This window comes from Castor canadensis, chromosome 7 (assembly GCF_047511655.1).
Source record: "Castor canadensis chromosome 7, mCasCan1.hap1v2, whole genome shotgun sequence".
NCBI lineage: Eukaryota > Metazoa > Chordata > Mammalia > Rodentia > Castoridae > Castor > Castor canadensis.
The window spans coordinates 28,807,822-28,835,521 of record NC_133392.1 but is presented as its reverse complement, the minus strand read 5'-3'; the positions used below and the strand labels follow the sequence as shown (position 1 = coordinate 28,835,521).

The window sequence follows — 27,700 nt, the reverse complement described above, 5'->3', positions numbered from 1 at the left end:
CCTTCCAATTGCAGGGCAGAAAAACAGGGAGGAGGGCAGACAGTAGGCAGGGGAAAAAGAAAAAGAGGTTCTTCACAGCAGTGGGGAAATGAGGCACAGATACCACAGCACTGAGTTTTATTAGGGATTTCATTAAGATTAAATCTCTAGGAATGAGGGAGTCCTACTTTAAGGGCACAAAAGCTCATGAAGCCTCCTCAGATTTCATAGTGAATCACTGGCTCAGGTTCTTTGGAGGGATCGCCGCCCCGTTCCAGGTACAGATTATTATAAGGATACTGCTTCGGCCCCTAAGAAAAAACACAGGTCAACAAGAACAACATACATCCAGCCAATTCCTGGCTATACCCTACACTGAGCGATTGATCATGCACAGTAAATGGGTACATATAGCCTCTGGTCAGACCCAGCTGGGCTAAAATGGCAGGAGCTGGGTTTCTCTTCCTGCTCAGCCCACAGCAGAGAGAGAGCCTAAATTGTAAGTGAAGTGTTGCTTACCCTGTGAGTGAGAAAAGGGGGGAAAGGGAGAAGGGGGGTAGAGAATGTAAGAGTCAAAGCTTTCTAAATGACAACGATGCATCCATCCATCCCACTCTCTCTCGGGGTAGAGACAGACTCAATCTCTTTTAAGTCACTCAGCCTCTAATGGTTCCACCACTAAAGTGGCCTAGCAAATGAGGCGTGCAGGAACAGCGGTGGGGGAAAGCACAGAGGAGACACGGCTGGGACGTGCTTTAGGGGCTGCTGGCTTTACCAACAAACAGCTGTCAGAGAACACAGCTCAAGGGGAGGAAAAAAGGGTGATGTGTTTACAGAACTGAAAAATGGAAGAGCCACAGTTTTTTGCTCTCCTGAAGTGAAGTTAGTGCTCACTCCAGCCCCACGTGCACTCTCCAGCAAGGAGCCCCTGGGGCTTGGCAAGAAGGCTCGTGTCAGTGCACACAGACATACCAGCTACCTTGAGGACATTGATTATCTCTGCAGAGGTAGCACCAGGCAGCCAACTGCAAACACGGCAGCCTTCCTGCTTCCAGTTCCTCTCCTTCCAATCCATCCTAGAGACTACTCCCAGATTAATCTTCCTAAGAACCCAGCATCCATCATGTTACTCTTCTATTCCAAATCCAAAATGGCTCCCTGCTACTACAGGCAGACCATCATCCCTGCATCCCTAACCCCTGGCATAGTCTGCACCTGGTACATGGTAAGAGCTGCATAAATATTTACTGATTTAGTACATCACCACAACATCAAGTCCCAATCCCTTACCCATGCAATAAAAGCTGCCTGACCTAGCTGATCAACTCGCCTTACAATATTTTTTAACACAATGATTGTCAAGCCTAGATGTACATCAGAATCAATATTAAAACTATTGATTTTAGGATTAAGAAAATGTGTTATCTATATACAATGGAATTTTATGCAGCCATGAAGAAGAATGAAATGTTATCATTCGCTAGTAAATGGATGGAATTGGAGAACATCATTCTGAGTGAGGTTAGCCTGGCCCAAAAGACCAAAAATCGTATGTTCTCCCTCATATGTGGACTTTAGATCAAGGGCAAACACAACAAGAGGATTGGACTTGGAGCACATGATAAAAGCGAGAGCACACAAGGGAGGGGTGAGGATAGGTAAGACACCTAAAAAATTAGCTAGCATTTGTTGCCCTTAACGCAGAGAAACTAAAGCAGATACTTTAAAAGTAACTGAGGCCAATAGGAAAAGGGGACCAGGAACTAGAGAAAAGGTTAGATCAAAAAGAATTAACCTAGAAGGTAACACACACGCATAGGAAATTAATGTGAGTCAACTCCCTGTATAGCTATCCTTATCTCAACCAGCAAAAACACTTGTTCCTTACTATTATTGCTTATACTCTCTCTTCTACAAAATTAGAGATAAGGGCAAAATAGTTTCTGCTGGGTATTGAGGGGGTGGGAGGGAAAGGGAGGGGGCAGAGTGGGTGGTAAGGGAGGGGGTGGGGGCAGGGGGGAGAAATGACCCAAGCCTTGTATGCACATATGAATAATAAAAAATAAAATAAAAATAATAATTTGAAAAAAAGAAATTGATTCTAGAACCCCACTGTGGAGCTACTGAAATAGATCTCCAAGAAGACCCAGGAATCTGAATTGTTGGCAGCTCTCTAGGAAACCAATACAGCTGGTTATCTAGAAACTATTTTATTTACCTCTTCTACTTCACCCAACTCACCCTCCTTTTCTCTCCTTTCTTGCCCCAAATGTTTCCTCCAACTTCTCCCCACCACCCAAATCCTGTATTTTAGCATCTAGCTTTAACCGTACTAAGGACAGGGCTCATACAACTTTGCACAAAATTCACTATACACACCCATACACATAAACCATGCCAACCACCCACGTATCTGTTCAAATGCTGCTCAATGTGTCATTTATCTAAATTTTCTTAAACCTCCTTAAATCTAGAGAGTATATTTTCTATGTCCTTCACAGTCTCTGTATTATAACTGTTTATGCAGTAGATACTTCAGTATCCTACAGGAAGTGCCCTTCACATGTCCAACAAAGGATAAGGTTTCAGCTCTAGATTCCTCGATTCTTCCTTAAAAGATAACTTGCAGAAATAAAATTAGTGAAGTGCAATCCTCAAATGACAACTCTAGCTGGTTACACATTCTCATTCCTCACCTAGTGCTAAGGTGCATCTTCTCACTTGACTAGTCCAAAAAGCAGGGGTAGAGCAGTGCTCTGCTACTTGTGCCAGCCCTGGAGGTAAGGTTTTTTTGGCTCCCTATCTCCTAAGACTCTAAGAAGGTTGATATTGGTTGGCTCCCTAGTTCAGAGACTTCACTCCCTCAGGAAAGTAAGCTAAGCAAATGTGCCAAAGGAGGCACTTCTCAGATACTTACCACAGGCTGGTAGGAGGGGAAAGTCTCCCCAACCCAGAACATAAAAATCATGAAAGCCACGAAGCCGAAAAGCTGCTTACGCATGATATCCCAAGACACAGGTGTGGGAGATGTGTCCACTCGGTTCCTGATATACATGTCTAGGTCCCAGTGTATCTGAGGCAGAAAGGCAGGTAACTGTCACAAACTGCTCTTCCTGCAAAAGGCAGGCAGTCCAGAGTGATCGGAGCCTGATTCAAAGCTTAAGCATTCTATTGCCTGGGGCAATTTTTTGAGAGCCAGGTCTGACACACATGGAAATCCTCTTCCATGTGCCCCATGTAGAACCTCATATCTCAGAGCACTAGACCTTGCTTCCTTGAGCAGAATAGCTTAGTGCTATTTAAGCTAAAGACAAAGGGAAAAGGTGAGAAAGGTGAAATGGGCTAGGTTTTCTCACCGGTTCACCCCAGTTCAATCTCAGGTCCGAGTGGTCCCAGTCGTACCATGGATCCCTCTCATGCTGTGAGCGGTCAGGGAGCTTGGGGTAATCACCATACCTAAGAGATAGCAAGAATTTTTGGAAATGGCTGTGATGAGTCTCAAACAATTGAGTCCTCATCTCCGAGATGAGAAGAAAAAAAAAAAAAAAGCAACAGATATAATTACTTCGCCTAGAGACAAAGGAACTGACTCAAATCAAAACCACAAGTTCTAATCTCTAAGCACAGAACTAACCAAAAAAGTCCAAATTGTAACTAAAAGGTCATGTCAAACTCTAGAACATTATAATGTAAACGCTTTCCTTACCTTCTTTCAGAAAGGAAAAAGTCACACAATTCTATAATGTTAGAGCTAAAGAGAAATTTAGCAATTCATTATTCTGATTCCTTCATCACATAGAAAATGAAACTAAAATGTAAGGTCTGAATCCAAAGTTACCCAGCTAATTGGGGTAAAAACAAAAAAGTAAAGATTAAAAAAGCATGCTTTTCCATAAAAACTGTGTTTCTTAGCTATGAGTTGGCATACATCTCCATGCCTCAAACACCTCATGGGACTTCTTGCTTAGCTGGGTTTCTCCCAACAAATCCAGGTTCACTTTATACAGACTGCTAACAAGGCTGTTTCTGTCCACAAGACAATTAAAAAAAAAAAAAAAGGAAATGATGACAATTAGACATGCATCACGTAAATGAATGGAAAACAAGAATAGAAGGTACTGAAATCAAGATTGAAAGAGTGATGCTAGCACAAGAAGTGAAGGTGAAACTGGACAAAGGGGATTGGCTGTTAAATCTGCCTAACAGTTGCTGCGATTTCCACAGTCCAAACCAAAAAAAATTTTTTTTTCAAAGAGCAACATACACACAAATCTAAAGTACTCCATCCACAAATAAGACTGTCATGGCAGGAGTCCAGCTCCAGCCTGGTCACGTGCCTGGGTGACAACACCTGAGCCGAGCAGATGCTCAATCTAAATGAAACCCAGCACTGTGGATGGAGCCAAGGAAGGTTCCTGCTATTCGGGGGTCCTCGAGGGAGCCATTAAACCTCAGCTTCCTCATTTGAGGAAACAACCTGAGCCAAGGAGAAAATTGAAGTCCTCCCGGCTACAGCTGCTCTCCCACCCACTCTCACCTCCCTCCACCAAGAAAACCGCCCACAACGACTCAAGAAGGGTCACCCGACAGTTCAGGTGAAAGGGTCAGCGTCCTGCCACCCAACCCAGCGGTCTTCTCTCACCACTGCCCAGGCGTGAGCCGACCTGCACCTCACCCCATGCCATCATCCGGGTAAGGCTCGTAGTCTTCCACCCTCATGTTATACTTCTTGGCGGCGGCGGCCCGTTCCTTCGGGGTCTTCGGATAGGGCCCTGGCAGCATGTCTTTGGTCATGTGGAAGGCTGGAGCGCAGAAACAAGCAGGTCAGCCCGACCCCGCTCTCCAGCCGTCAGGAAGGCTCTGAGCCGCAGTTGCTACAGACGCCGAAACCCGGAATCCATCCCATGTCACCTCCGCCCCCCACACGGTGTCCACGATCCTCCCCCCCACCTCCAGACACCCCAAGATTCAGGCATCCCCTTCCCACGCCAAAGCCTCTCCCGTCTTCGCCGACCTGTCCGTGCCCCAAGTGGTAGCACGCTCCGGGCTGTCTTTTGCAGCCATCGCGCCCCCAGCACCCTCGCCCTAGCGGCCGCCATCTTCACCTTCCCACCTGGCTGGCTCCGCGCATGCGCATAGTCCAGATACGGCGGCCGAGTGGAGCCAGACGCCGCCGCCGATGCGTGCAGCGATGAAACGCCTTCAAGTTTTCACCCCTGTGCACTTTAAACATGGCGCCTGATGGAAGCCAAGGGGACTACCCGGAAGCAGAGAAAACAGGCAAGCCACTTCTATAATATTTGGATTGTTGGGTCCCTTTCCTCCCTGAGACCCATCCAGGGATAATGGGGACTCAAAGCCTGAGAATCGCAGGTGGACAGCTGGCCCTCCTGCCCCAACAGCAGTACAAGTAGAATGAGCCTTATTCTTTTCTCCAGCTGCTTGCCTTTTTCCTCTCCTTTGCTGCCCCTTCCACCTTCCATCCCCAAACGTGGTCATTCTTCAAATTTAGCCTAAATTTTGCTCGTTCTGTTCCCCAAATTGATCTTTCCTTTAGATGCTAAGTGCAACTCATAAATCGCCCTTGCCTTGGCTTTCAGTTTTGCCTTGGTTTTCAGTTTTACCTCAAATTTAGTGTTTACATCTAATTGTCCTGGTCACCTCAATCCAATAAATGTAAAACTAAACCTATTTCCACAAGCAGCTCTCCTGAAACAGCCTAAAGCCTCCAATCTATTATGACTTGGATGAATAGATTTCAAACCAGTCACAACAAACTAACTCAACAGAAGAATGGGAGGCATGTTTGCATCGGTTTTCATTTTGTTTACAGTAGTGGGGGTTGAATAATTTATACATTATGAATATGCTTGTATTTCCAGCAGCTCTTAGGATGATCACTGTTTTGGAGCAGAAGCCATTTCAAATATATGCCAGAGCAATAATACTATTCAGTATATAAATTTTGGGAAGGACTACTGCAGAGCAACTTGCCCTCTTGTAAATGAGTAGAAGTAGTTGGAAAACATCAGAAATAATTGCATAACATCTACATTCAACCAATAGCAAGCCCTGATCTTATTTGGGTTGAGAAACAAAGTTGGTCTAATTTATTTTTATTATGATATCATTTCCATTCCATGCAGTTCACCCATTTAACGTACACAATGAAGTGATTCTTAGAATACTTTCATTAGAGTTGTGGAAGCATCACTACTATCTAATTCTAAAACATTTCATCATCTCTGAAAGAAACCTCATACCCATTAGCACATTCTCCCCACTTCCACCCATTAAAAATCACTAATCTACTTTGTCTCAAAAGAGACATTTCATATAAATGGAATCATACAATATGTGGCCTTTTATGTCTGTCTTCCTTTACTTAGTGTAATGTATTCAAAGTTTGTCTATGTTGCACTATGTGTCAGTAGTTCATTCCTTTTTATGATTAAATGATATTCAGTTACATGGATATATGGCATTTTATTTATACATTTATCAGTTAATGGATGTTTTGGCTATTGCCACTTTTTGGCTATTATGAATAATGTCACTATGAACATTCTTGTACAAGTTTTTATGTGAATGTATGTTTTCAATATCCTAAGAGTAGAATTGCTGGGGTATAGCAATTCACTTTCAGAAACTCCTTCAGGTTGCTTTTATAAGCAACTACATGATTTCACATTCCCATTGGCAGTGTGTGAGGGTACTAATTTCTCTACATCCTTACCAACACTCACTATTGGCTATCTTTTATTATAGCCATCCTAGTAGGTATGAATGGTTAACTGTCTTAGTCCATTTTGAGACTGGGTAATTTTGAAAGAAACAAGATATATTCTTACTCTGGAGGCTGGGATATCCAAGGTTGAGGCCTTGGATAGGACCATCTTGCTGTGTCATTCTGTAACAGAAGCAAAAGGTGGAAGGGCAAGACATCATGTGTGCAAGCAGTGTCAAACTCACAGCCCCAAGTCTTTTTATAATGGGTATAATTCATGAAAGTGAAGCACGGGTGACCCATACACCTCCATTAGGTCATACTTCTCAACACTGTTGCATTGGGAGTTCGATTTCCAACACATGCTTCTGGAGAGACACAATCAAACCATAGTAGCATCTCATTGTCACTTTCACTTGCATTACCTTGGAGACCAATGATGTTGAGAATCCAGGAAGAAGGGATGGAGGGAGGGAGGGAAGGAGAAAGGATGGAAGGAAGGAAGGAAGGGTTTATTAGGAAGAGTAAGGGACTGTATGCTATCATAAACAGATAAGTTGTACAAGAAAGGACCTGAGAATTACCTTCCTGTTTTGTTTTGTTTTTGGCGGCACTGGGGTTTGAACTCAGGACCTCACAATTGCTAGACAGGCACTCGACCATTTGAGCCACTCCACCAGCCCATGGTTTGTTTTTTTTGAGACAGGGTTTCACTACGTGGTCTCAGCTAGCTTTGAACTCTCAATCCTCCAAGGAGTCTGAGCCTCCAGAGTGCTGTGATTAGAGGACTCTACCACCACACCTGGCTGAGAATTTCCTTTCTCATCTCCAAGACTTGGATTCCATTTATGTGTACCTTAGTCTTTCCTCAGATCTGGAAAAAATACACAACTTACATTTACACAGTGATGGATGATTCTTCCTTTTCCCATGTACAGAAATTTTTGTGATCCCTCCAAGACTTCCTTCTGGGATAAATTTTTCTCTTCTCCCTGAACATGTACATGTTGGCCACAATATAACTTCTTTGAGAAATGGCTATTCCAGTCCTTTGTCCATTCTACTCTACTTGGTCACATCTACTTCTTGAGCCACATCTCAATCCATTTTGCTCTGGTTATTTATTTATTTATTTTTGGCAGCACTGGGGTTTGAACTCAGGGTCTTACACTTGCTAGGCAGGTGCTCTTGCCACTTGAGTCATTCCACCAGCCCTACTCTGGTTATTTTGGAGATGGGGTCTTCCAAACTGTTTACCTGGGCTGGCCTCAAACTGTGATCCTTTTCATCTCAGCCTCCCAAGTAGCTAGGATTACAGGCATGAGCCACCTGCGCCTGGCCTTTTTTACTTTCTTGGTGGTGGCCTTTGGAACCTGTTTTCTTCTATTGATATGGTGCATTACATATATTGATTTTCAGATGTTAAACCAACCTTGTATTCCTGGAACAAATCCCACTTGGCAATGGTATATAATCCTTTTCATATGGTGCTGGATTTGGTTTGGTAGTTTTTGTGTTTGTTTTTGCGGTACTGGGGTTTGCACTCAGGGCCTGGTGCTTGCTAGAAAAACACTCTGCCACAAGAACGATGCCCCAACCCCTTTAACTTCATTTTACAGGTAGAGTCTTACTTTTGCCTGGGATGGGCCTTATACCATGATCCTCCTACTTCTGCCTTCCACATAGCTGAGATTGCAGGTGTGCCCACCACACCTTGCCTTGTTTGCTAGTATTTCATTGAGGATCTTTGCATCTATATCTGGGAGGGATATTGGTCTACAGATTTCTTGCGATGTCTTTCTCATTTTGATATCTGGATAGTACTGGCCTCATGGAATGAGTTGGGAAGTGTTCCCTCTTTTCCTACTTTTTGAAAGAGTTTGTGAAGTATTGGTAGTAATTCTTTTTTAAAATGTTAGGTAGTATTCATCAATGAATCTATTTTGTCTTGTGATTTTCTTTACAAAATGTCTTTTGATTCCTAATGCAATCTTATTATAGGTCTAGTCAGATTTTTTTATTTCTTCTTGAGTTAATTATGATAGTTTGTGCTTTTCTAAGAATTTTACCATTTAATCTAGGTCTAATTTTTGGCATACGATGCTCATAGTATGCCCTTATATGTGCCTTTATATTTTTGTGAAGTCAGTATCATGTCCCTTCTTTCATTTCTGATATTAATAATTTGAATCTTCTAAGTCTAATTCATTTTTAATTTCCATGGTTATAAATTAACATATTTTTGTAAACATCCAAACAGCACAGATAAAATTAAAGCCTTTCTTGTCATCTCCAGCCCCAAACCCTACCAGAGATAATCCTGTTATTAGATTGGTTGTTTTATAATTATTATGTAGCATAGTTACACAGGTAAGCTGCTGTATTAATTTCTCTTGCTGCATAATAAATTAAAATTTGTTTTAATGTACTTAAACCATAAATTTAGCAGCCCAAACACCAATTTATAATCTCACATTTTCCCTGACGTCTCTTGCCAGTTAGGTGGGTCCTCAGCTTAGGGTCCCACCAGTTTGAAATCAGGATGTTGGCTGGGTCATCTGAAGCTTTGTGTCCTTTTCTAAGTGTGGTTGTTGGCAGAATTCAGTTACTTGTACTCGTAAGACTAAGTTCCTCTCTTTCTTTCTGGCTGTCCAAGGGTCTTTCTCAGATTATAAAGCCCACCTATAATTCCTTGATTGATGGCACTTTGCTTCCTCAAGGAAAATAAGACAGCATGGCTTTGAATTTCCCAGACTTCTGTCTCGGACCACTCCGTCAAGATTTAAAGGACTGGAGTGATAAAGCCTACCCCACTCAGGATAATTCTTTTGCTTAGCTCAAAGTTAACTGATTAGGGGCCTTAATTGTCTTTGCCATATAATGTAACCTAAATGCAGGAATGATGTCCTATCATATTCATGAGTCCTGCTCTCCTTTAAGGGGGGAGATTTATATAAGTTATGCACACAATGGGGTGCAAGTCTTGGGATCCATCTTAGAATCAGGCCTCCTACAATCAAGCCATAAGAATTGCCTAAGCACGCAATATAGGTAATTGATAGGGCCTTTTATAACCTTTATGAATTGTTTGAAAATGTGGGGTGCCCATAGCTGGCCACTAATAATAACATTGGTCTCATGGCAAAATATATTCAAGTAGAAGAGATGGTGACAAAGGCAGAAAAATCAAATGATGCTAAGCCAAAAAAAAAAACAAAAACAACCTTATTTTTTAAGAAAGTGTAGCTCCAGTTCTCCAGGAGTGGAGCATGGGATGCAGAGCTGTAGGTTACCATTAGGAGGCGCTGCTCCAGGACAGGGCCTCGCCTTCTTAATGTGTCCGGACCGCTCTCTCATGCAGTTAATCTCTATGTTTTCCGTTGTGGTTTAGTCCGGAAAAGGCGGAGCTTCCGCTTCCGGTGGGGTCGTCCCCAGCGCGGAGATGGCGGCGACGGCTGCGGAGGCTGCGGCCTCGGGCTCTGGCGAGCCCCGGGAAGAAACTGAGGCCCCGGGCCCCGTCTGGGATGAATCCCAGCTGCGCAGTTACAGCTTCCCGACCCGGCCCATCCCGCGTCTGAGTCAGAGCGACCCCCGGGCGGAGGAGCTCATCGAGAACGAGGTGGGGGGCGGGGCCGGCTCTAAGGGGAGGAGGAAGGGACCAGTTGGGAGGAGAAGGCAGAGGTGAATGGTGGGAGAGGTAGGGGGGCTGGCTGCTTCGTGGACTGAGACTCAAGGGGACATGGAGAGAGAGGCGAGGAGAAATGGTACATGAGTTTGTGCGGCGTAAAGGGAGCGATTGTTCTGAAGTTGGAAAGTAGTTGGAATCCGGAGAGGAGAACCCACCAGCTTCTTGGGATAACTGCATTTGCTTTTTTCACCTGGTGTTTTCGTTTAGGAGCCTGTGGTGCTGACCGACACAAATCTTGTATATCCTGCCCTGAAGTGGGACCTGGAATACCTGCAAGAGAATATCGGCAATGGAGACTTCTCTGTGTACAGTGCCAGCACACACAAGTTCTTATACTATGATGAGAAGAAGATGACTAATTTCCAGAACTTTAAGCCTAGGTCCAACAGGGAGGAAATGAAATTTCATGAGTTTGTTGAGAAACTGCAGGATATACAGCAGCGAGGAGGTGAAGACAGGTAAATTCACTGACCTTGGTTTTCCAGTGAATTTAGGGCATCCACTTGCCTTTCCTGTATTTGTTTGAAGGTGTGGCAGAATTGGATGAGTAGAGATTGGCGTTCAGGAGTTGGGTTCCTCCTGAATGAATATTCTGCTCTTCTGTCCTGTAAGGGGGTTGAATTGTTCTTAGTGGTTTTGGAGGCTACAAACAGTTTTCTGCAGCTCGAGGGGTGAGAAAATTCAATTAGACTTGAACTTTTAATATCTAGTGTCTCATTTTCCTCAAACAGTGAGAGTCAAAGTTGCCTTGAAGGGTCAGGAAGGTGAACGAAATAAGTGAACTTGTCTGGATATAAACTAATGTAGCTGAAGACAACCTTTTCAAAGCGAGAAGTCATTACTTTGCTTGTTTCCATTTGGAGGGTTGTTCCAGGGTTACTAGATATTCCAGTTTTTCAAAACAAGCTTAAAATGAGGATCCCAAGTGTGGGCAGCTAATTAAATAAATAAAAAAAAAAAGCTATAGAAGAGCAAACAAAACTGTTTGTCTTGGATTTAGTTCTGAGATCACCAGTTTGCAGCCTAAAAAATTGTGCTGGTTGGGAACAGCTCAAGCTGAAAAGTTGAGTAGTTTGTTGTGGTTTTGGATTTAAGAATGTCAGAGTCCTCTAGGGGAAGATCAGATTAGATTGGTTGTTGATACTCCATGTTGTACCAGTGATAACAAACGCTTTTTTTTTTTTTTTTTTGGCAGTACTGTGGTTTGAACTCAGGACTTTGCACTTGCTAGGCAGGCACTATGCCACTTGAGCCACACCTGCAGCCCAAGATACACTTGAGAATGATTTTTTTTTCCCCTTTGTTTTTATCCCTACTTCTGAGAGCCCTTGTGTAGGTCCCAGCCAGCACTCAGTCCCACACTATGAAATTGCCTCTGGGAAGTTGCTTTCACTGAGTACTTTGTAGGGAATGACAGCCCCACATTTGGTGTCACACCTGGGCTTCTCTGTATTCTCTTGCCTTGGTTCCCTTGCTGGCTCCTTGTGATCAGTATGTGAATTGATTAGAAATACCTGGTTTTCTTCTTCATGACACTTTGCAGTTGTCATATTGAGCCTTGGACCAAAAGAGTTTCTAAAATCTGCAGTGTGATTGATCTGTCCTTTATGTCTTATTAAGACTGGTTCATTTGAATCACCTTTTGTGTTGACTTTCTCAAATTTAACATGGCATGTATGCACATGCTTGCATATTCACACACCCAACATTGAGAGAGAAATTGATTTAAGTGGTGCTGTTGGGGTGTGCAATGCCCTTGAATGAACATGTGCCCTAGAATAAGTATGAGATAAGACGTGAATCTTCTGATTGTGGAAATATCTTCCTGTCTATAGTGAAAGCATTTGCCTCACTAAGTATGAAATATGAGGGTAATGTGTATCTTACTGGTGATTCAAGGGAAATTTTCTGCTTTTTTGCAAGTTTTGCCTTGTCAGCTGACTTTAGTACCAACCAACTCCACTATATAATTGTACAGGTTGTTCTGATTGGGTAAAAGGGTTACAAATCCTCCTGCTATTTTGAGCATTCATTATTCAAGAGTAATAGGAATATTGTTTAGATTAATGTCTGGGAAGGGCTTCTTACTCTTTAAAGTTACTTGTAAAATTTGTTCGTTAGTGTGCATATTATAACCTCTAGAGAGAGTCCAAAGATTCTATTTGAGTCTAGTATTTTCTCCTTACTAAGATTTCTAATTAATAATGCCTTAATCATTATGATTTTAGGTATGAGATGCCTTTGAACCTTTTGAATTAATGTTCTTAAGGCCAGGAGAAGGCTGCTCTGTCTCTTCAAGTCTGCCCACTTATAAATGCCTCTTGTGGGGCTTGAGCAAGTGTGGGTTTTCATATCCCTTGAGTAACTCATGACTTTCCTCAGGTATGTTAGGAGCCTAGGGCATATACCTGATGAAGTGTCCTCCTTATTTTGGCTGTAGAAGGCTGTTCCTGATATCTGGCTCAATCAGTTAAGATAAACTAGGCTTCAAGCTAGAGCTCAAGCTGGAAACAACAAAGATCTCTTTTCACATGTTCTTCATGGGTGACATCATCTTGCTGACTCTGGTACCCAAATTGGCCCATTAGCTACTATCTGAAGTTTTGCCGTTGCTGTGGCAGAAGGAATATGATGGGCTAGTGTGAAGCAACACAAATCACTTCTGTTGACATTTCATTGGTCAGAGAAAAGTTAAATAAGCAAGATTGGCTTAAGCAGGTATGGAAAAATAACTGTCCCATTGGAAGGGACCACCTCCTGGTGGCCGTCAAGGGCCAAAGCTGATGTGTCAGACCTTGAGAGTCTCCAGCAAGATGGACTCACCATTCTAGGCTTTGTGATGGGCTTCCAGGAAATTATGAAATTGTGTGTATGTACATTTTTATGAGGAACCTTGGATTCTTAAAAGGACTCATGCAGAAGGTAAAAAATTACTTTATAAAAGCTTGGTGTTGCTGGGTGCCTGTGGCTCATGCTTGTAATTCTAGTTACTGGGGCGACTTGAGATGGGAAGGATCCAGATCTGAGGCCAGCCCAAGGAAATAGTTTGTAAGACCTCCCCCCCGCCATCTCCAAAATAACCAGAGCAAAATGAACTGGAGGTATGGCTAATGGTAGAGTGCCTGCTTTGCAAGCACAAATCCCTAACTTCAAACCCCAGTCCCACCAAAACAAAACAAAAAAAATGCTGTAGTGTTAAGCAGAGCTCAGAGGAAAGATAAAAATTCAGTTCTATAAGAATCTACATTGGTCAAGATTTTCATGATCGTAGCTGTTCTCCGTTAGAGATGCTAGTGTGAATTTGGGTTTGTATTCCAGGTGTAGGGAGGTCATGCCAAGGATTGTGTTCATGCACTGATAGAATTTTCTCCTTGGGGAATGTAGGTTGTATCTGCAGCAAACTCTGAATGACACTGTGGGCAGGAAGATTGTCATGGACTTCTTGGGTTTTAACTGGAACTGGATTAATAAACAACAGGGAAAGCGTGGCTGGGGGCAGCTGACCTCTAACCTGCTGCTCATCGGCATGGAAGGTAAGAAGTTTTTTAGACTGGCAATGTGGGTCAAGTAATAGTGCCTGCTTTGCAAGCATAAAACCCTGAGTTCAAACCCCAGTTGCACCCCAAAAAAAAAAAAAAATCTTTCAGAAAGTAGGATTGGGGATGTAACGCAAGTGGTAGGGTGCCAACTCAAGTGGAAGTGTGAGGTCCTGAGTTCAAATCCCAGAACTTCCAGGGATGGGGGAGAGGTAGGGTGGGTAGGTAGGTGTGGCTAGGAATCATATAAACCTGATTTCTAATCTTGTCTCCACCACTTATTAGCTACATGTCATTTAACAAGTCACTGAACTTTTTTTAAGCCTCAGCTTAAAAGAAACATGATAATACCTTATGAATAGGTATGATGTTTAAAGCTAGTTTCATGTACTTTTAAATAAATAAGCTCCCTTTTTCCCTTTCTCAGTGCTTGTGTGAGTATACTGACTGAGCTATTAGGACCTCTGAATTGCTGCTGTCTGTATTGGATCTATCTGTATTGAAAAGATTTTTAGCCCAATAAAAAAGGAAAACTTATTTTTCCAACATAGATTCAACCTTATCTTTTGCACACATAAGTAAATATGTGATTGTCATCTTCTGTTTGCTTTTTTTTTTTTTTTTTTAAATAAAAAGCAGTGTTTAAACTCCATTTATTAGAAGGAATGCTACTTATGGGGCATGCTCATTGTCTGTCTTTGGGGGATGGGGTTGTACTGGAGATTAAACTCAGGGCCTTGCACTTGCTAAGCAAGCTGTCTTCCATGAGCCATGTCCCCAGTCCTCATTGTCTCATTTTTATTTCCAGCACTAGCTTAGTGCTAGGCTGTCAGTAGGTACTTAGTAAATGGTGAATAAACTTTGTTGAACAAAGCATTGACCTGATTGAGCTCTGAAGTCTCTTCTGTGATTGTCCTTTCTTTAGATTTGGATCCTTTGCTGCCAGTATTAATAAAGATTTCCAGCAATGTAGCTTATGAATTGACAGCTGCCCCATGAAACAAGCTCTTGGTTGGTCTCCCATGAAGGAGCCAGTTCTGGTTCCCATGATTGAGTTTTTCCATTCTTGTGATAGGTAAGGTACAGGAAAGTGAATCCCTCAGGTAGAGATGAGAGAACAGCTCTTCTTTGAAGATGCACATGGACTCTCAGCAGTTGAGAAGGCAGCTGCCTTGGCATAACCAGGCTGGGCTGGGAGATCTTTTCTAAACTCAAGAATTATGCAAAGAATACAGATGTGATCCAGTTATACAGGGGTAGATGGAATATACAGGTGGCTTTTTTTTTTTTTTTTTTAAGTGGGACTGTGGTTTGAACTTCAGGTGCTCTGCTGCTTGAGCCAGATCTCCAGTCCATTTTGGTGATCTTTCTTGTTTTGGAGATGAGGTGTCACAAACTGTTTGCCCGGACTGACCTCAAACCTTGACCATATCAGCCTCTCAAGTAGCTAGGATTGTAGGCATGAGCCACCAGTGCCTGGCACAAGGTGGCATTTTAAATAATATGGCTTACTTAAATTATACAGCAGTCTGTTCAGTAATCTGATAATCCTCCGCCTAATGAAAGTCAGCAGCCCAAGTGTTGTTCTGAGGAGTGTTGACTCCTACAGTTGTGAAGAGGGAGCAAATGTTGAGATTCATTAGGCTACAGAAGAGTTGCCCAAAGCAAGGACATATTCATGTAACTTAATAGGACTGGTTAACTCCTCAGAGTAGGTCATGCATGCGTGGTTGGCACCAGTCATTTCTGTTTTGCTTCCCTTGAATTCTTGACACAGTCAAGAAGAGTGCAAATGTTCTTAGTATATTACCCTTCCAGACTTCTGAGTCATTTTAATGTGTTTTTCATTAAGGGCAGCAGCCATCATTTAGGAAAGTCTACTTTTGCTAGATGACGTTGGACTCTTACCCAGTGATGGTTGCTGGACTTACTACCTATAAAATGTAACTTAATTTGCTAAGAGTTGTCATTGCAGTTTCCCTCATTCTACCTGAAATGTGATTGGAAACCTTTAGCTGGGAATGCAGGCTGGATTTCTCTCCAGCACTGTTCTCTGAGTTTAACTTGTGCAGTAGGGTTACAATTCTGGATAAGAAAATGTCTTTCTTCTTGCAGGAAATGTGACACCTGCTCACTATGATGAACAACAGAACTTCTTTGCTCAAATAAAAGGCCATAAGCGATGCATCTTATTCCCTCCGGATCAATTTGAGTGCCTCTATCCATATCCTGTCCATCACCCATGTGACAGACAGAGCCAGGTGAGCTTGTGTCGTCTGAGGAGGATGAAGAACTCTAGATTCTTGGAGTACATTTGAGAGCAAAGGCTGGAATGTTTTTCCCTTTTCCCATGGTAGTATTCTAGCTCTGGAATATGGGCTGGTCTTACCTTACAGACAAACCCAGAGGATAATTTCATAGTGTAACACACGTTCTGGGCCCCTGTGGTGGTCCCCAGATGAGCCCATAGAGCTAGTTCTTGGGGACAGACCCCATCATTAATGCTGGTGGACTCAGGTAACTGATTGGCTTATAAGTTCATGGAACAAAATGAGTTTGCTTCCATTGGACTTAATCACTGTTTTCTTTTTTAATCACTGTTTTTCTTTTTTTTGTTTATACTCAGGTCTTTTGTTTTTATTAGGATATATTCATTATAAGGAGGGATTCATTGTTACAATTCCAATTAGATTTATATTGTACATTAGTTACATTGCCCCCATAGTCTCTCCCCTTCAATCCCCTCCCCACCCCAGTCATTGTTTTCTTTTGTCATGTATGCTGTTTCTTTCTGATACAGAGAAGGGTGAATAAAAGTCAGATATTTACTGGATATTAGTGAGGCATATGGTTGACTTTGTGGCCAGCCATAGACATCCTTTTTTCTTTTTTTTGGGCAGTCTTCTGGTTAGAATTTGGTTTGGGGAGAAAGTTTCTGAAGGTGATAAATGAATCCTAATTCCTCAGATCCTCAGGCTATCAAGGAGGGTTTGAACCTCCAGGAACATTGAAGCCTGGAGGATTCTTTATAATGTAACACTTAAGCATGTACTGCTTTATGTCTTTCTCTGATGGTGGGGGGAAAAGGAGTGGATAATATGCATTGTGTCTTCTGCTGGGTATAAATTCTTAAGACGTTTTTAAGGCATCTTTTTTTTTTTTTTTTAAACTGCCAAAGTAACAAGCACATGGTCACTGGTAAAGTGTTGATGATTGACTTATCTTTTTTCTTTTTCTTAACCTTCTTAGGTGGACTTTGACAATCCTGACTACGAGAGGTTCCCCAATTTCCAAAATGTGGTTGGTTATGAAACAGTGGTTGGCCCTGGTGATGTTCTTTACATCCCAATGTACTGGTGAGGAGGAAGCTAGGGATGGGGACCTCTTGGAATTTCTTTTCCATTCCCTGGAAAACTTTTATCTGTGTTCTTTTTGAGTTGTGGCAGGATTGGTCTTATGTGGTCTACTGGAAGGTTGACATGTCCAGATGTTAGCATACTTAACCACTAGGGATAAGGCAACCCTCTCTGTAGGAAATGAGGACAGTTGCTCAAACCCAGAGAAATCACAGAGGCTTGCAGCTGAAAAAACTGTTCTTGCCTCTTTGGTATTTAGAGACTGAACACCACCACCTCTAGCCTAGTGTGTGTTTTGCAGGATGAGAGTAAAGATACTATCTTTGTTGTTTCCCTTAACTTGGCTCTACCTAGTTTTCCATCCTCTCCAAAAAATAAAGCCTGATTTTGTTCTTGCAGGTGGCATCACATAGAGTCATTACTAAATGGGGGAATTACCATCACTGTGAACTTCTGGTATAAGGTGAATATGGTTGATTTTTTTTTTTGTCTAGATATAACTGGGGCTGAGGTGAAATAGGTGTAATAGTTGGTTTTGACTGGGACACAGTGATTGACCATCCCTTGAAGTGACTCCCAGCTCTCTTGGGGAGATGAAGAAGGATAGGATAGAATTCGTTTCTTAAAAGGGAGGATGATACTAGGAGCACTGGGGTGACACTGAAGTCTGCTGTGAAAGTCATTTCCTGAGCTGCTGCATCCTTTGTAGGGGGCTCCCACTCCTAAGAGGATTGAATATCCTCTTAAAGCTCATCAGAAAGTGGCCATCATGAGGAATATTGAGAAGATGCTTGGAGAGGCTTTGGGGAACCCACAAGAGGTAAGTTAGTGTTGATGTGACATTCCTCATAACTTCTCTGTCTCAGTATCTGATGTCCTCTTTCCATAGAGGTTATGGGTATGTTTATTAGGAAAGCCTTGTTTTCTAGTGAGAGCTGGGCATGACTGGTGGATCAATTATAATCTGTTCCATGCTAGTAGTAATGTCCCCCATGGGGCTTATATGCCAGCTGGGGACCCCTGAGGGGATTCTTCTGAAACAGAAAGTATGTAATAAAGCATCTCCTTGGCGCTCTCCCAGCTGGGCCAAGACTGCTCTAGGTAGTGTTAAGAGACCTGCTTTCCATGCAGGTACACTGCTGGCCCATTGGGTAAATGAGGGAGGTTTGTATTTATAATACTCTTCCCTTTTTGTGGGTACCCTCAGCATTAAGAGCTGCCTTTGGGATTGGGAGGCATCAGTTGCAGGTGATCTTTTTTTGAGGCTAGCAAGGAATTTAACGTTCTTCTCGCATACTGGAGAAATGTGCAGATGCACTCTCAGGTGTTTGGGGATAATTAGCTCCTTCAACCTTATCTGTTTGGTGCTGCTTACACATACAGGGTGTTGTGAGAGGGAAGGTAAAAACATGCCCCAGAATACTGGGTTGACTTTCAGGAAGAAGTATGATTATAGAGGGTGCACAAGTTGGCTGGACATTAGTATCTCTAGACCCAACTCCAGGACCAGGGGATAGGAGGTTCTGATGGGCTCCTCATGTCTCTTTACAGGTGGGGCCCTTGTTGAATACGATGATCAAGGGCCGATACAACTAGCCTGCCAGAGGTCAAGGCCTTCTGCCAGGTGACTGCTATCCCGTCCACACTGCTTCGTTGATGAGGACAGGAGACTCCAAGCACTAGTATTGCACGCTGCACTTAATGGACTGGACTCTTGCCATGGCCCTTGAGGCAGGTGTTTGGGGTGAGGCAGGATGGTTGGCACTCCACTCCCATTTGGAGGGACTTCTCATCCTTGCCTCTTGTGCCCCAACATCTTCCCTCTCTGCCCCCCTAAAGTCCTGCATTCAGTGTGTGGAGTCCCAGCTTCTGATTGTCATCATGTCTGTGTGTTTCTCAACCTTGGGATCTGTGAGTGTGTGTGTGCACACATACACACACATATGTATCTGCTCCTTGTTTTCTTCTGGGTCAGGATGTCACTTCTGGTTCTCAGCCCTATCTCCTGCACTGAGCCTCAGTGCCTCAGCCTGAGAGAAGAGATGCTTCTGGACTCCCACAGCATCTGGGCTGCAGGGCCAAAGTGAGTGACCATTAGATCAATCTGCCTCCTGCCTGTTTTTGCAGAGTTGGGCTCCAGGCGGGATAGGAATGGCTACTGGGACCCTAATGAGGAATTTGAGAGGGAGGCTTGCCTTTAGGAGCCTAGATAGCTGCATAATGAAAGAGGACTAGACAGGGTTCCTGCTGAGACCTACAAGCTCAAGCCATACATAGAGAGGAACCTCGGAACATAAGAACCAAGGATTGTGCACACGTTCCAAATTACAGACACAGTTTTCTCTTTCAGCACCAGCTCTTGCCCCTGTGCTAGGTACCAAGGGAGTTCTAGCTGTGGCTTTTCTAGACCCTAAGGGTGCAAACCTCTGTGCGTGTGTGTACGCATGCATGTGTGTACTTGTTTGCACACTTGTATGTGTGTGTGTCCACACTGGCCAGCCTCCTTACTTACCAAGGTTCTCTACTGCTTGCCTTGTCCAATGTGACAGTACAGTGTGAGACCCTGGATACTGGCTGATTTAGCCTTCAGCTTTTTAACTTGGATTTAGCCATTCTGTATTGGTCAGGTCAACCTGCAACCTGCCTGCAGCTGACTGGCTATAGCCTCCAGGTCCTATGTCCTTTCCTGTCCAGGCTGTGTCCCCTACTGCTGAGCTTCCTGGCTGAGTAGATGACATGGGGTCAAGCTTAGGCAGCTAACTCACTACCTTTCATCCACCTCAGAGCAAGGGCAAAAATGTACCCTTGCCTCTTAAAGCCAGCGCCTCTGACAGACCCCAATGTAATGTTATACAACACCTTCAATAGGGCAACTGGTAGAGCATGGAAGTAGAATTTCCTTTTCTTTTATTAGCTACTCATGGGAACCCTTTTCAGGGCTGCAGCTTACAGCTGGGCAGCTGGGTATTGCACAACTCAGAGGGCCATTATTCACATCTATTCAGTGGGACTGGGGCCCCTGGAATTGGGCAGAGTGATGACCCAGTGCCCACTCACTTCCAGTCTGTTCTCCATCATCCTTTTCTCTAAGGAAGAGAAGAGGAAGTTGGAAGTCTGGTTGTATTCCCTCCCACCTTCTTTTTGGCCAAAGGTTTACTTCCAGTGTCTGAGCTATGGCTCCTACCCCTGAAGCTCAGTTTACAGTGCCCTGATGGCCTGAGAAGATAAGATGCATGAATATGCGTGTGAGCACCTGTGTGTGTATCTGGGGGAGGGGGTGTTTATTTTAGTGCCCCATTCTGGGGTTCTCTGATGCAGTGTGGGTGTGCAGACATGGTACCTTCTCAAGTATAGCTCTTTCAAATACAGCCAATGCTGGGAAATGTGATTACAGTGAACTCCATGCCTCTTATCTCTTTGGGGAAAGAGGAGCACAGCAAAGAGAGCAACACAGATGGACGATAAACTTGGCCACAGTCACACTTGGAAAAATAGCAGATTATTTTTGTTCTCCTCAGCAGGTCTGCTGCATTCCTGGCTCAGCCCTTAAAGATGTGGGTGATAAACAGCAGGGAGTGGGTACCACTTGGTTGGTCCTTACAGGGTGCTGTGCTGACACAGGTTTGGCCTAAGATGGCTAAGGGGAAGAGGGAGAGAGAGAGAGAAGACTAACTTCGGGACCTTCACAGGATTGGTCCTGATTCTTGGTGATTTAATAATAGCCACTCCTTATTTTTAGACACTTAATATGTGCCTAGTGCTTATGTTCCTCATTATCCTGCAAGATAGGTTTTCTCACTTTATAGATGAAGAAATGGGCTCAGTGAGATTAAGTGATTAGTGGCAAGCAAGTGCTGTTTGGCTGCAACCCCCATGCTCCTTCCTTTCCACCAGATTATGTTGATTTTCTACCTTCCCTTGGACCGCAAACCCTGTCTTCAGGCTTCACCCACTAGGGAGTGTCTATAGGTGAGCTCACCCCAAGACAGGGCAGAAGATCCAGCTCAGAGTGAAAGCCCTTACGGGGCTAGAGACATCTGGAGAAACTGCCTGGGAAACCATATTAAAAGCTAACAGTCCTGGGAGCAGCTGTGGGAAATCAAGCTCTAGATTTTCATGCTTTACTGTGTGACCTTGAACTGGTTCCATAGTTCCCCCTCAGCATATCTCTTATCATAGAGTTGATGCTCTAGCTCTACATTCTGACTTGATTCACTTTCTGTTGTGCCACTTCCCCCAGGGAAGAGATGGGGGCTCTTTTCCTTCACTTACCTAAGGTTGGGCTGTTCAGGCTTAAATTCTGCTTGCAGCAGAGAAAACATTGCTGCTATAAGTGCTCACCTCATCCTAGTTGGCAGTGTGGCAGGCAGACATGCCAAGGGAAGTGGGGACTTGGGTCTGTCTAGAAGCTAGCCATGTTGCAGGCTCCCATTTTCATATTAGCAGGTACAGTGGAAACTACTGTTGTAAAATCAAATATTTGTTGGGGGGTTGGAGTTCTGGGGTGGAGGAGGGGCTGTGTTGGGCATCCATTGAGCAGATGCCCAAGATGCCTGGGGGAGACCAGCTTCCCCTACAAATCAGAGCTCTAAATTACAAGGTTTTTACCAATGCGAACAGTTGGGGGAAGTCGTCTGCTCTCATTTGCGTAATGGTTTCTGTCACTGGTGATTAGACACAGGATGAAGGAAAAGAAATTTGACAATTAGGAATGAGCGATCATTAATCTGAATCTGTTAGAAGACAGAGGGGAAGGATCCTTCCATTGAACCAGCCCAGTGTGGGGAGACTCCCTCCCTTTGCCTCCCAGAGACTCCTGAGCTAAATATCCTGAGTTTCCACAAGTGGGTAGTGCCTGTTTTTCTTAACAGAGTAGGAGCCCAGTCCCCAGCCTGAGGTGGAAATAGAAACATACATCTTTGGGCATGAGCCAACAAAGATAGAGATGGATGAGTGTCAAGTATAAGCCTTAGGGCAAAGATAACGATAGGATAGTTTTTACATGTGTTTACTGTTTGAGAAATGTTTCTGTACTAGTCAGCACTGTTGATCCCCCACCTGGAACAAGTATTTGTCACATTCCAGCACTGCAAGGTGTGAAGGAAAACTGGTCTCTGCCAAAAGGCAGGAGCTGCTGTTTAGTTGAAGAGAGAACCATGTGAGAGACAGAGGTTGTCATCTGTGTATGTTGTATACCCTATGCAGACAAGGTTAGGAACTGTTGAAAGAGCAGGAGGATGGCAGAGAGCTTAGTTCACTCCCCAGGGAAGGACTCATCCTCCAGACCTTCCAGCAATGTTGATTTCCCCTACATCAATACAGCCTTTGCTGTGAGGGCACTGAGTCCTCTGGCTGTGAGCTAGCAATGGGGTTAACTAACAGGCTTAGTCTTAAGGTATAGGCAACCCAACTTAGATTTTCCCTTGTCTCAGAGTTACCTTATTTGATCCCTTTGTCCATCAAGTTTCAGGGACAATATTTGCACCATTTGGTATTTGTTCTTCAGTTTTGTGATTTGTATGTAGTATGTTCCTTAGCTCACAGACGCCCTCAAGAATGAGGATGGGGGTTGTCTGTCTTGGTAAGTTTCCTATTTCTGGATCTTTTACACATCAAAATCTGGTGCATAATTTAGCAAGGGCTACAGGCAGTGATCTTGTGTAACCAGTTTTACCTAGATAGGATGGATGTGGGATGTGCATGGAAGGTAGCTCAGGGGGTCCCATAGGGCACATCATTCTCTTTAGGAACTCCAGGGATGTTCTAGCTTCCCTTTTCAGAGTTTTCCCCCAATTTCTACTCAGCTCCTCTCTGCCCAGTCTCTCCAGTAGTACCTTCACCAAAGCCCCTTTTCCCCTCAAACTCTGGCTGCAGTATATGGGTAGACTGACATTAGAATCCATCTCTTTGGGGTTATCCCTGTTCTCCCATCTTCCATTTCTAAACTCAAGTAGCTCTGGTTAGTGCCTGTGTTCTGTCTTGCAATTTTTTTGTTCATTCTGTACATCCTGGATCAGCTTATCTCACACTGGTGTCCCTTTTTACTTGTCCTACAACTTCATGGGGTCATGGAATCCTGAATGGAGCCCTTCTGAGCACTTTTGGGGGGCATTTCTGGGGAACAGAGGTTAGGAAATTGGCTGTCTTATGGGCCATTGATCAGGGAGGCCTCAAAGATGAGTTAGGAGAGGGACCTAGAGAATGGAGATGGAGGAGCAGTTGTTAGGAAACTCCAAGAATGGGGCTGGGCTTGGTAAACCAGGGTGGAAGAACTGAAATTTGTATTTTCGTCTAAATGTATGTGTGTGCATTAGAGTCCAGCAGTTCAGGGATAAGGGGCATTTTGTGAATATCTTAATTTCTCAGGTCTTTGGCTCAGTGTCACTAAGTTTGATCTCTGCATTCCAGTAGTTGCTGGAAGGGACACAGTATTTTGAGTAATCAGATACTGGGAATGGAGGTCTCAGATTAGAAAGGCCCTGGAAGGTAGGGGAAGAGGAGAAAGGGACCCAGTGGTCAGCTTATCCCTAGATACTCCATTCCTTTAAGAGTTTAAGAGCTGATACAAGAAGTTAAAAAAAAACAAAAAAGCTGTCCCCTTCCCACCTAAAATCTGATCTCACATTTTAGGAAGGAGCATGTGCCCTTTAACTTTCAAGGGAAACAAACTAGCATAGTGTTTAAAAACATGGGTTTTAGAGTTCAGTATCTTAAATTCAGATTTCTAGTTTTGCTTTTTACCAGCTGGGTTTGACCTTGGTTGATTTACTTAACCTCTCTGAGCCTCAGTTTCCTTAACTATAATGATATGTGGGGATGGAACGGGGATTTTGAAAATATCTACCTCAGGGTTGTTGGATTAACTGAAACACTGTAAAGCTTTAGCACAGTGCCTGGCAAACACTTAATAAATGGCTGTGGTGGTGGTGGTTATATTTATTATGTGACTTACTCAAAAGCTTGGTTTCAGTAATTAAACAGATTCCCAGTGATTCTTTCCCTCAAGAAAAGTCTAGGGAAGAAAAGGAGAAATACCCCCAAGGGCTCTTCATATTGAATTGAAGGCAGACTGAAGAATCTTGGTATCTAAAACCATTCTAGAGAAGTTGCTGTCATCTTTTCTGTCTGGTCAGCCAACCACCTGCTGCACACAGCAACCTGGGTTCTGGCAAAGAGCTGTCAGGTCTGACCTCTTCTCACTGAGTGGCAAGCTATAGGAATTGAGTGGTTCACCATTCCACCTGGAGAAGCTGTTGCCCCCTCACACCATGAGACATTTGCTCAGCCCCTATCCCTTCTCAATGTCCTTAGATAAGGACCCTATTGTCACTGCCATTGCTGGGAAATGAGTTTCCAAAATTCATTTGGAAGAGTCTGGCAGTCTGATCAGGCCCTCTGGTTCTCTTTTATGCCTTTTAGTGTGTCAAAATTACAAGTGTTAAGATTGTTATAGGGCAGAGGCGCATTAGAATTCAGAAAAATATGAGTGGGACATTAGTACTTACCATTTGTTGGGTGCTTCTGTTCAGGCACTGTGCTAGTTGTTCCCCCTGGGTGTTCCCAGTTCAGTTATGGAGTCAGCAGACAATTGCAGTTAAGGTACATGGAAAAAGTGCACCTGACCTAGATCAGGTGTTTGCAGTAGGAATAGGCCTTTTGGTGGAAGTAACACAGGTGGACACCTGGAAGACAAGTAGCTACCCAGGGATTAGGTAGCTACCTTGTCCAAAGACAAAGACTTCCGCTATGTTTAAGGGGTTTGCTGTAGTACATGCCAAAAAGAAGTCACAGAAATCTGGAAAACCACATTTGTCTTGGAGTACAGATAGATTGGATTTTGCTAACTTAAAGCTGTTTCATTGTCATCTCATCCGAATCCCAACCTCTAGATGGACCCTATTTGGAATCAAGTTACTCAGACTTCAGCCTGAGATATATTCTGCCTTGCTGGGATTCTTAGCACCTTCCATAGCACAATCGCCCTCACTTCTTAGGCCTGGCCTCCCAACTTCCCTTCATTTCCACTGTGAGCCAAGCCTCTGTGGGTCACCTCTGTAGACATTCAGATCCTCTTGCCTTAGAGCCTGGCACTGACCCCATGGGTGAAGACACCTTGTATCAAGCCATCCCTCTGAGCTGCAGGCCATTCAGAGTCACCTTACAGTCATAGTCACCTTTTTCTAAATAACTCTGGCTCTGGGACTTGGCTGCCTTTTCTTTGGCCCTAGCTAGTTTTGCAGTTTTATTCCCTTTGCTTAAAACCTACTCACTTGGTCATTGAGGTCAGTCTTTGTCTTTCAGTAAAGTTCTGGGGTTTTGTTTGTGGGTTTTTTTTTTTGCAGCACTGGGATGTGAACTCAGGGCTTACACCTTGAGTTACTCCCACCAGCCCTTTTTTTGTGATGGGTTTTCTCAAGATAGGGTCGAAAAGTATTCCGAAGTTGGTGCTGGCTTTGAACTGTGATCCTCCTGATCTCTGCCTCCTGAGTAGTTAGGATTGCAGGTGTGAGCCACCAGCGCTGGGCCAAAGTTCTGCTTCTTAACTCAAAATCTAAAGTACATAAGGGCCAGTTTTTTATCCCCTCTTGAATATGTAGTGTATAGTGCAGTGTAGGAGAGTATTGAAAATGAAGACTTTCTGTACCTTGGCAGAATGACAGACTACTAAAACTCAGCTGCTTCAAATGTGTGGTGATAACTACATTATCAGGGTTAAGTGAAGTAAGGTAGGTAAATAGCAAGAACTCAGCTGTCCTTAACTGCCAGAGGCCCCAGCCTTTGTATTTACCTCTTCCTCATCTGGCTTTCTAGCTAGTCTTGTGCCTTGTCTCAGCAAATGTCTAGTTGTCAGCTCGTGAGCAGGGCACAGGTAGGAACATCCACTCCTGTTCATGATATCCATCACAAGGACCTTATCACCACTGCCATTACTGGGGAATGAGATTCTGCAATTCATTTTCTACAATATTAAAAATACCTGAAATGTTCAGTGAAAATAAAAGACATCAGACCTGCTGCCCCCAGGGGAAGATAAAAGAATAGTTCCGTAAAGAGGCACTAAAGGTCTGTGGGAGCTGGTAGTCAAAAATCAAGAGGGCAGTAGGAGATGGGAGGTATGCAGGGTGCAGTGGGCAGGCACACTGGAAACAGATGAGCACAGGCAGCCATGCCAGCATAGAAACAGCACCATTGGCTTGAGAATGTTGTCTCCACACAAACTCACTTTGGACTCTATTTGAGAAAAACCCATCCACTTTTCAGTTGACATGGCCATTGTTCTCACAAGGATTTATGTGATGCCCTGAAAAGAATGGAGCCTTTGGAGATGACTCTTGCATTTGGATTCCCACTTAACCACTTTCTAACTCTGTAACGTTAGGTTATTTATCTCCAGGCCTCAGCCTCTTCCACTGTGAGGTGTGTGAAGTCACAGGCAGCTTGCAACATAATTAGGGCTTGTGAAAATGTTTTTAAACCCCTCAGAATGGGCACTTGGGAAATAGGTTTATTATGAAAACTGAGTTTTGTTGGTGCCTGAAGAGAAACTGCTGAAAGGAGGGTTTTTCTGACCCTACTCTGATTGTCCTGAGGGTGTTTGAAGTGGAAAACAGAGTGACTTGGGATAGTGAAAGCAAAAAAGGAAAAGAAGGAAGGGATTGGAAGTCATGAGGAGTAGAACTGAGGATAAAGATGGTTGTACTTGAGGAACAGGAATGGAGACCCAGGCTCTGGGTTGCCATCTCACCCTAGAGCAAAGGAAATGGGGTGGGAGGCTCTGTGTGCAGGACACAACTGCTGAGTGGAAAGAACACAAGGTTCGGGGCAGTGAACCTAAGTGTGGAACATAGATGTACTTTGTGCAGCTGGGCGACTCCGGGCATGGCAGTCCCGCTATGCCTCAGTCCCCTCATCTTTAAAGTTAGTAATACTACTTCCTTCCACGGTTGATGGGCAATATGTGTGAAAGTGCTACATAGATTGAATAGTGTATAAATATCAGTTGTTGGGATGTTATTGGGAGTAGGATTTAGAAACAGAGAGGTGGGCCATGGAGGTTCAGAAGTTTCCAGATTAGAGCCTGTTACAGTGCTAATCAGAAATCAGTAAAGCAGCATTTCTATAAAATCACTGTCACTCACCAGTATATGAGTAGTAAGAATTTTGATTTAAGAAGAAAAAGCAATGTGGTGAGCAAGAGAGTAAGTTTCAAAGTGACATGGACTAGGTTTGAATCTTCATTTCACCTTTTCCCAACAGGAAGACTGTCAAATTACTTGCTGTCTCTTAAGCTTGGATTTCTTAACAGGTTCCTTCATATGGTTGTTGGAAATGAATGAGACAACTCAATTGAAACAGTTAATTCAGTTCCTGATGTCCATTAAGTGTTTAATAAATGTTAGTTACCTTTCTTCCA

The 27,700-nt window shown here is 43.6% G+C and overlaps 2 protein-coding genes across 2 annotated transcripts; one reads left to right on the top strand and one right to left on the bottom strand.

Annotated features, from left to right (window-relative positions):
- Positions 1-100: 100 nt before the first annotated feature.
- On the bottom strand, positions 101-5,144 carry Ndufb8 (NADH:ubiquinone oxidoreductase subunit B8). Its single transcript, XM_020163040.2, has 5 exons — positions 4,994-5,144; positions 4,655-4,781; positions 3,336-3,435; positions 2,897-3,052; positions 101-290 (listed from the first exon to the last, which is right to left on the bottom strand). Exons 1-5 carry the CDS (start codon positions 5,076-5,078, stop codon positions 198-200), a joined length of 561 nt encoding a protein of 186 aa, XP_020018629.1. The 5' UTR covers positions 5,079-5,144; the 3' UTR covers positions 101-197.
- Hif1an (hypoxia inducible factor 1 subunit alpha inhibitor) lies at positions 5,133-27,700 on the top strand. The gene is made up of 9 exons (XM_020163051.2): positions 5,133-5,259; positions 10,098-10,325; positions 10,602-10,852; positions 13,779-13,927; positions 16,046-16,191; positions 17,180-17,286; positions 17,686-17,749; positions 17,996-18,106; positions 18,838-27,700. Exons 1-9 carry the CDS (start codon positions 5,221-5,223, stop codon positions 18,880-18,882), a joined length of 1,140 nt encoding a protein of 379 aa, XP_020018640.2. The 5' UTR covers positions 5,133-5,220; the 3' UTR covers positions 18,883-27,700.

Bases quoted from the DNA above. Each gene is read 5' to 3' on its own strand.
- Ndufb8 (XM_020163040.2), bottom strand. From the start codon at position 5,078: ATGGCGGCCGCTAGGGCGAGGGTGCTGGGGGCGCGATGGCTGCAAAAG. The intron at 3,436-4,654 runs GTGAGGTGCAGG...GCTATCTCTTAG, and splicing joins TACCCGGATGATGGCATGGG to GTATGGTGATTACCCCAAGC. The intron at 3,053-3,335 runs GTGAGAAAACCT...TTTCTGCCTCAG, and splicing joins GATTGAACTGGGGTGAACCG to ATACACTGGGACCTAGACAT.
- Hif1an (XM_020163051.2), top strand. From the start codon at position 5,221: ATGGAAGCCAAGGGGACTACCCGGAAGCAGAGAAAACAG. The intron at 10,326-10,601 runs GTGGGGGGCGGG...GTTTTCGTTTAG, and splicing joins AGGAGCTCATCGAGAACGAG to GAGCCTGTGGTGCTGACCGA. The intron at 17,750-17,995 runs GTGAATATGGTT...CATCCTTTGTAG, and splicing joins CTGTGAACTTCTGGTATAAG to GGGGCTCCCACTCCTAAGAG.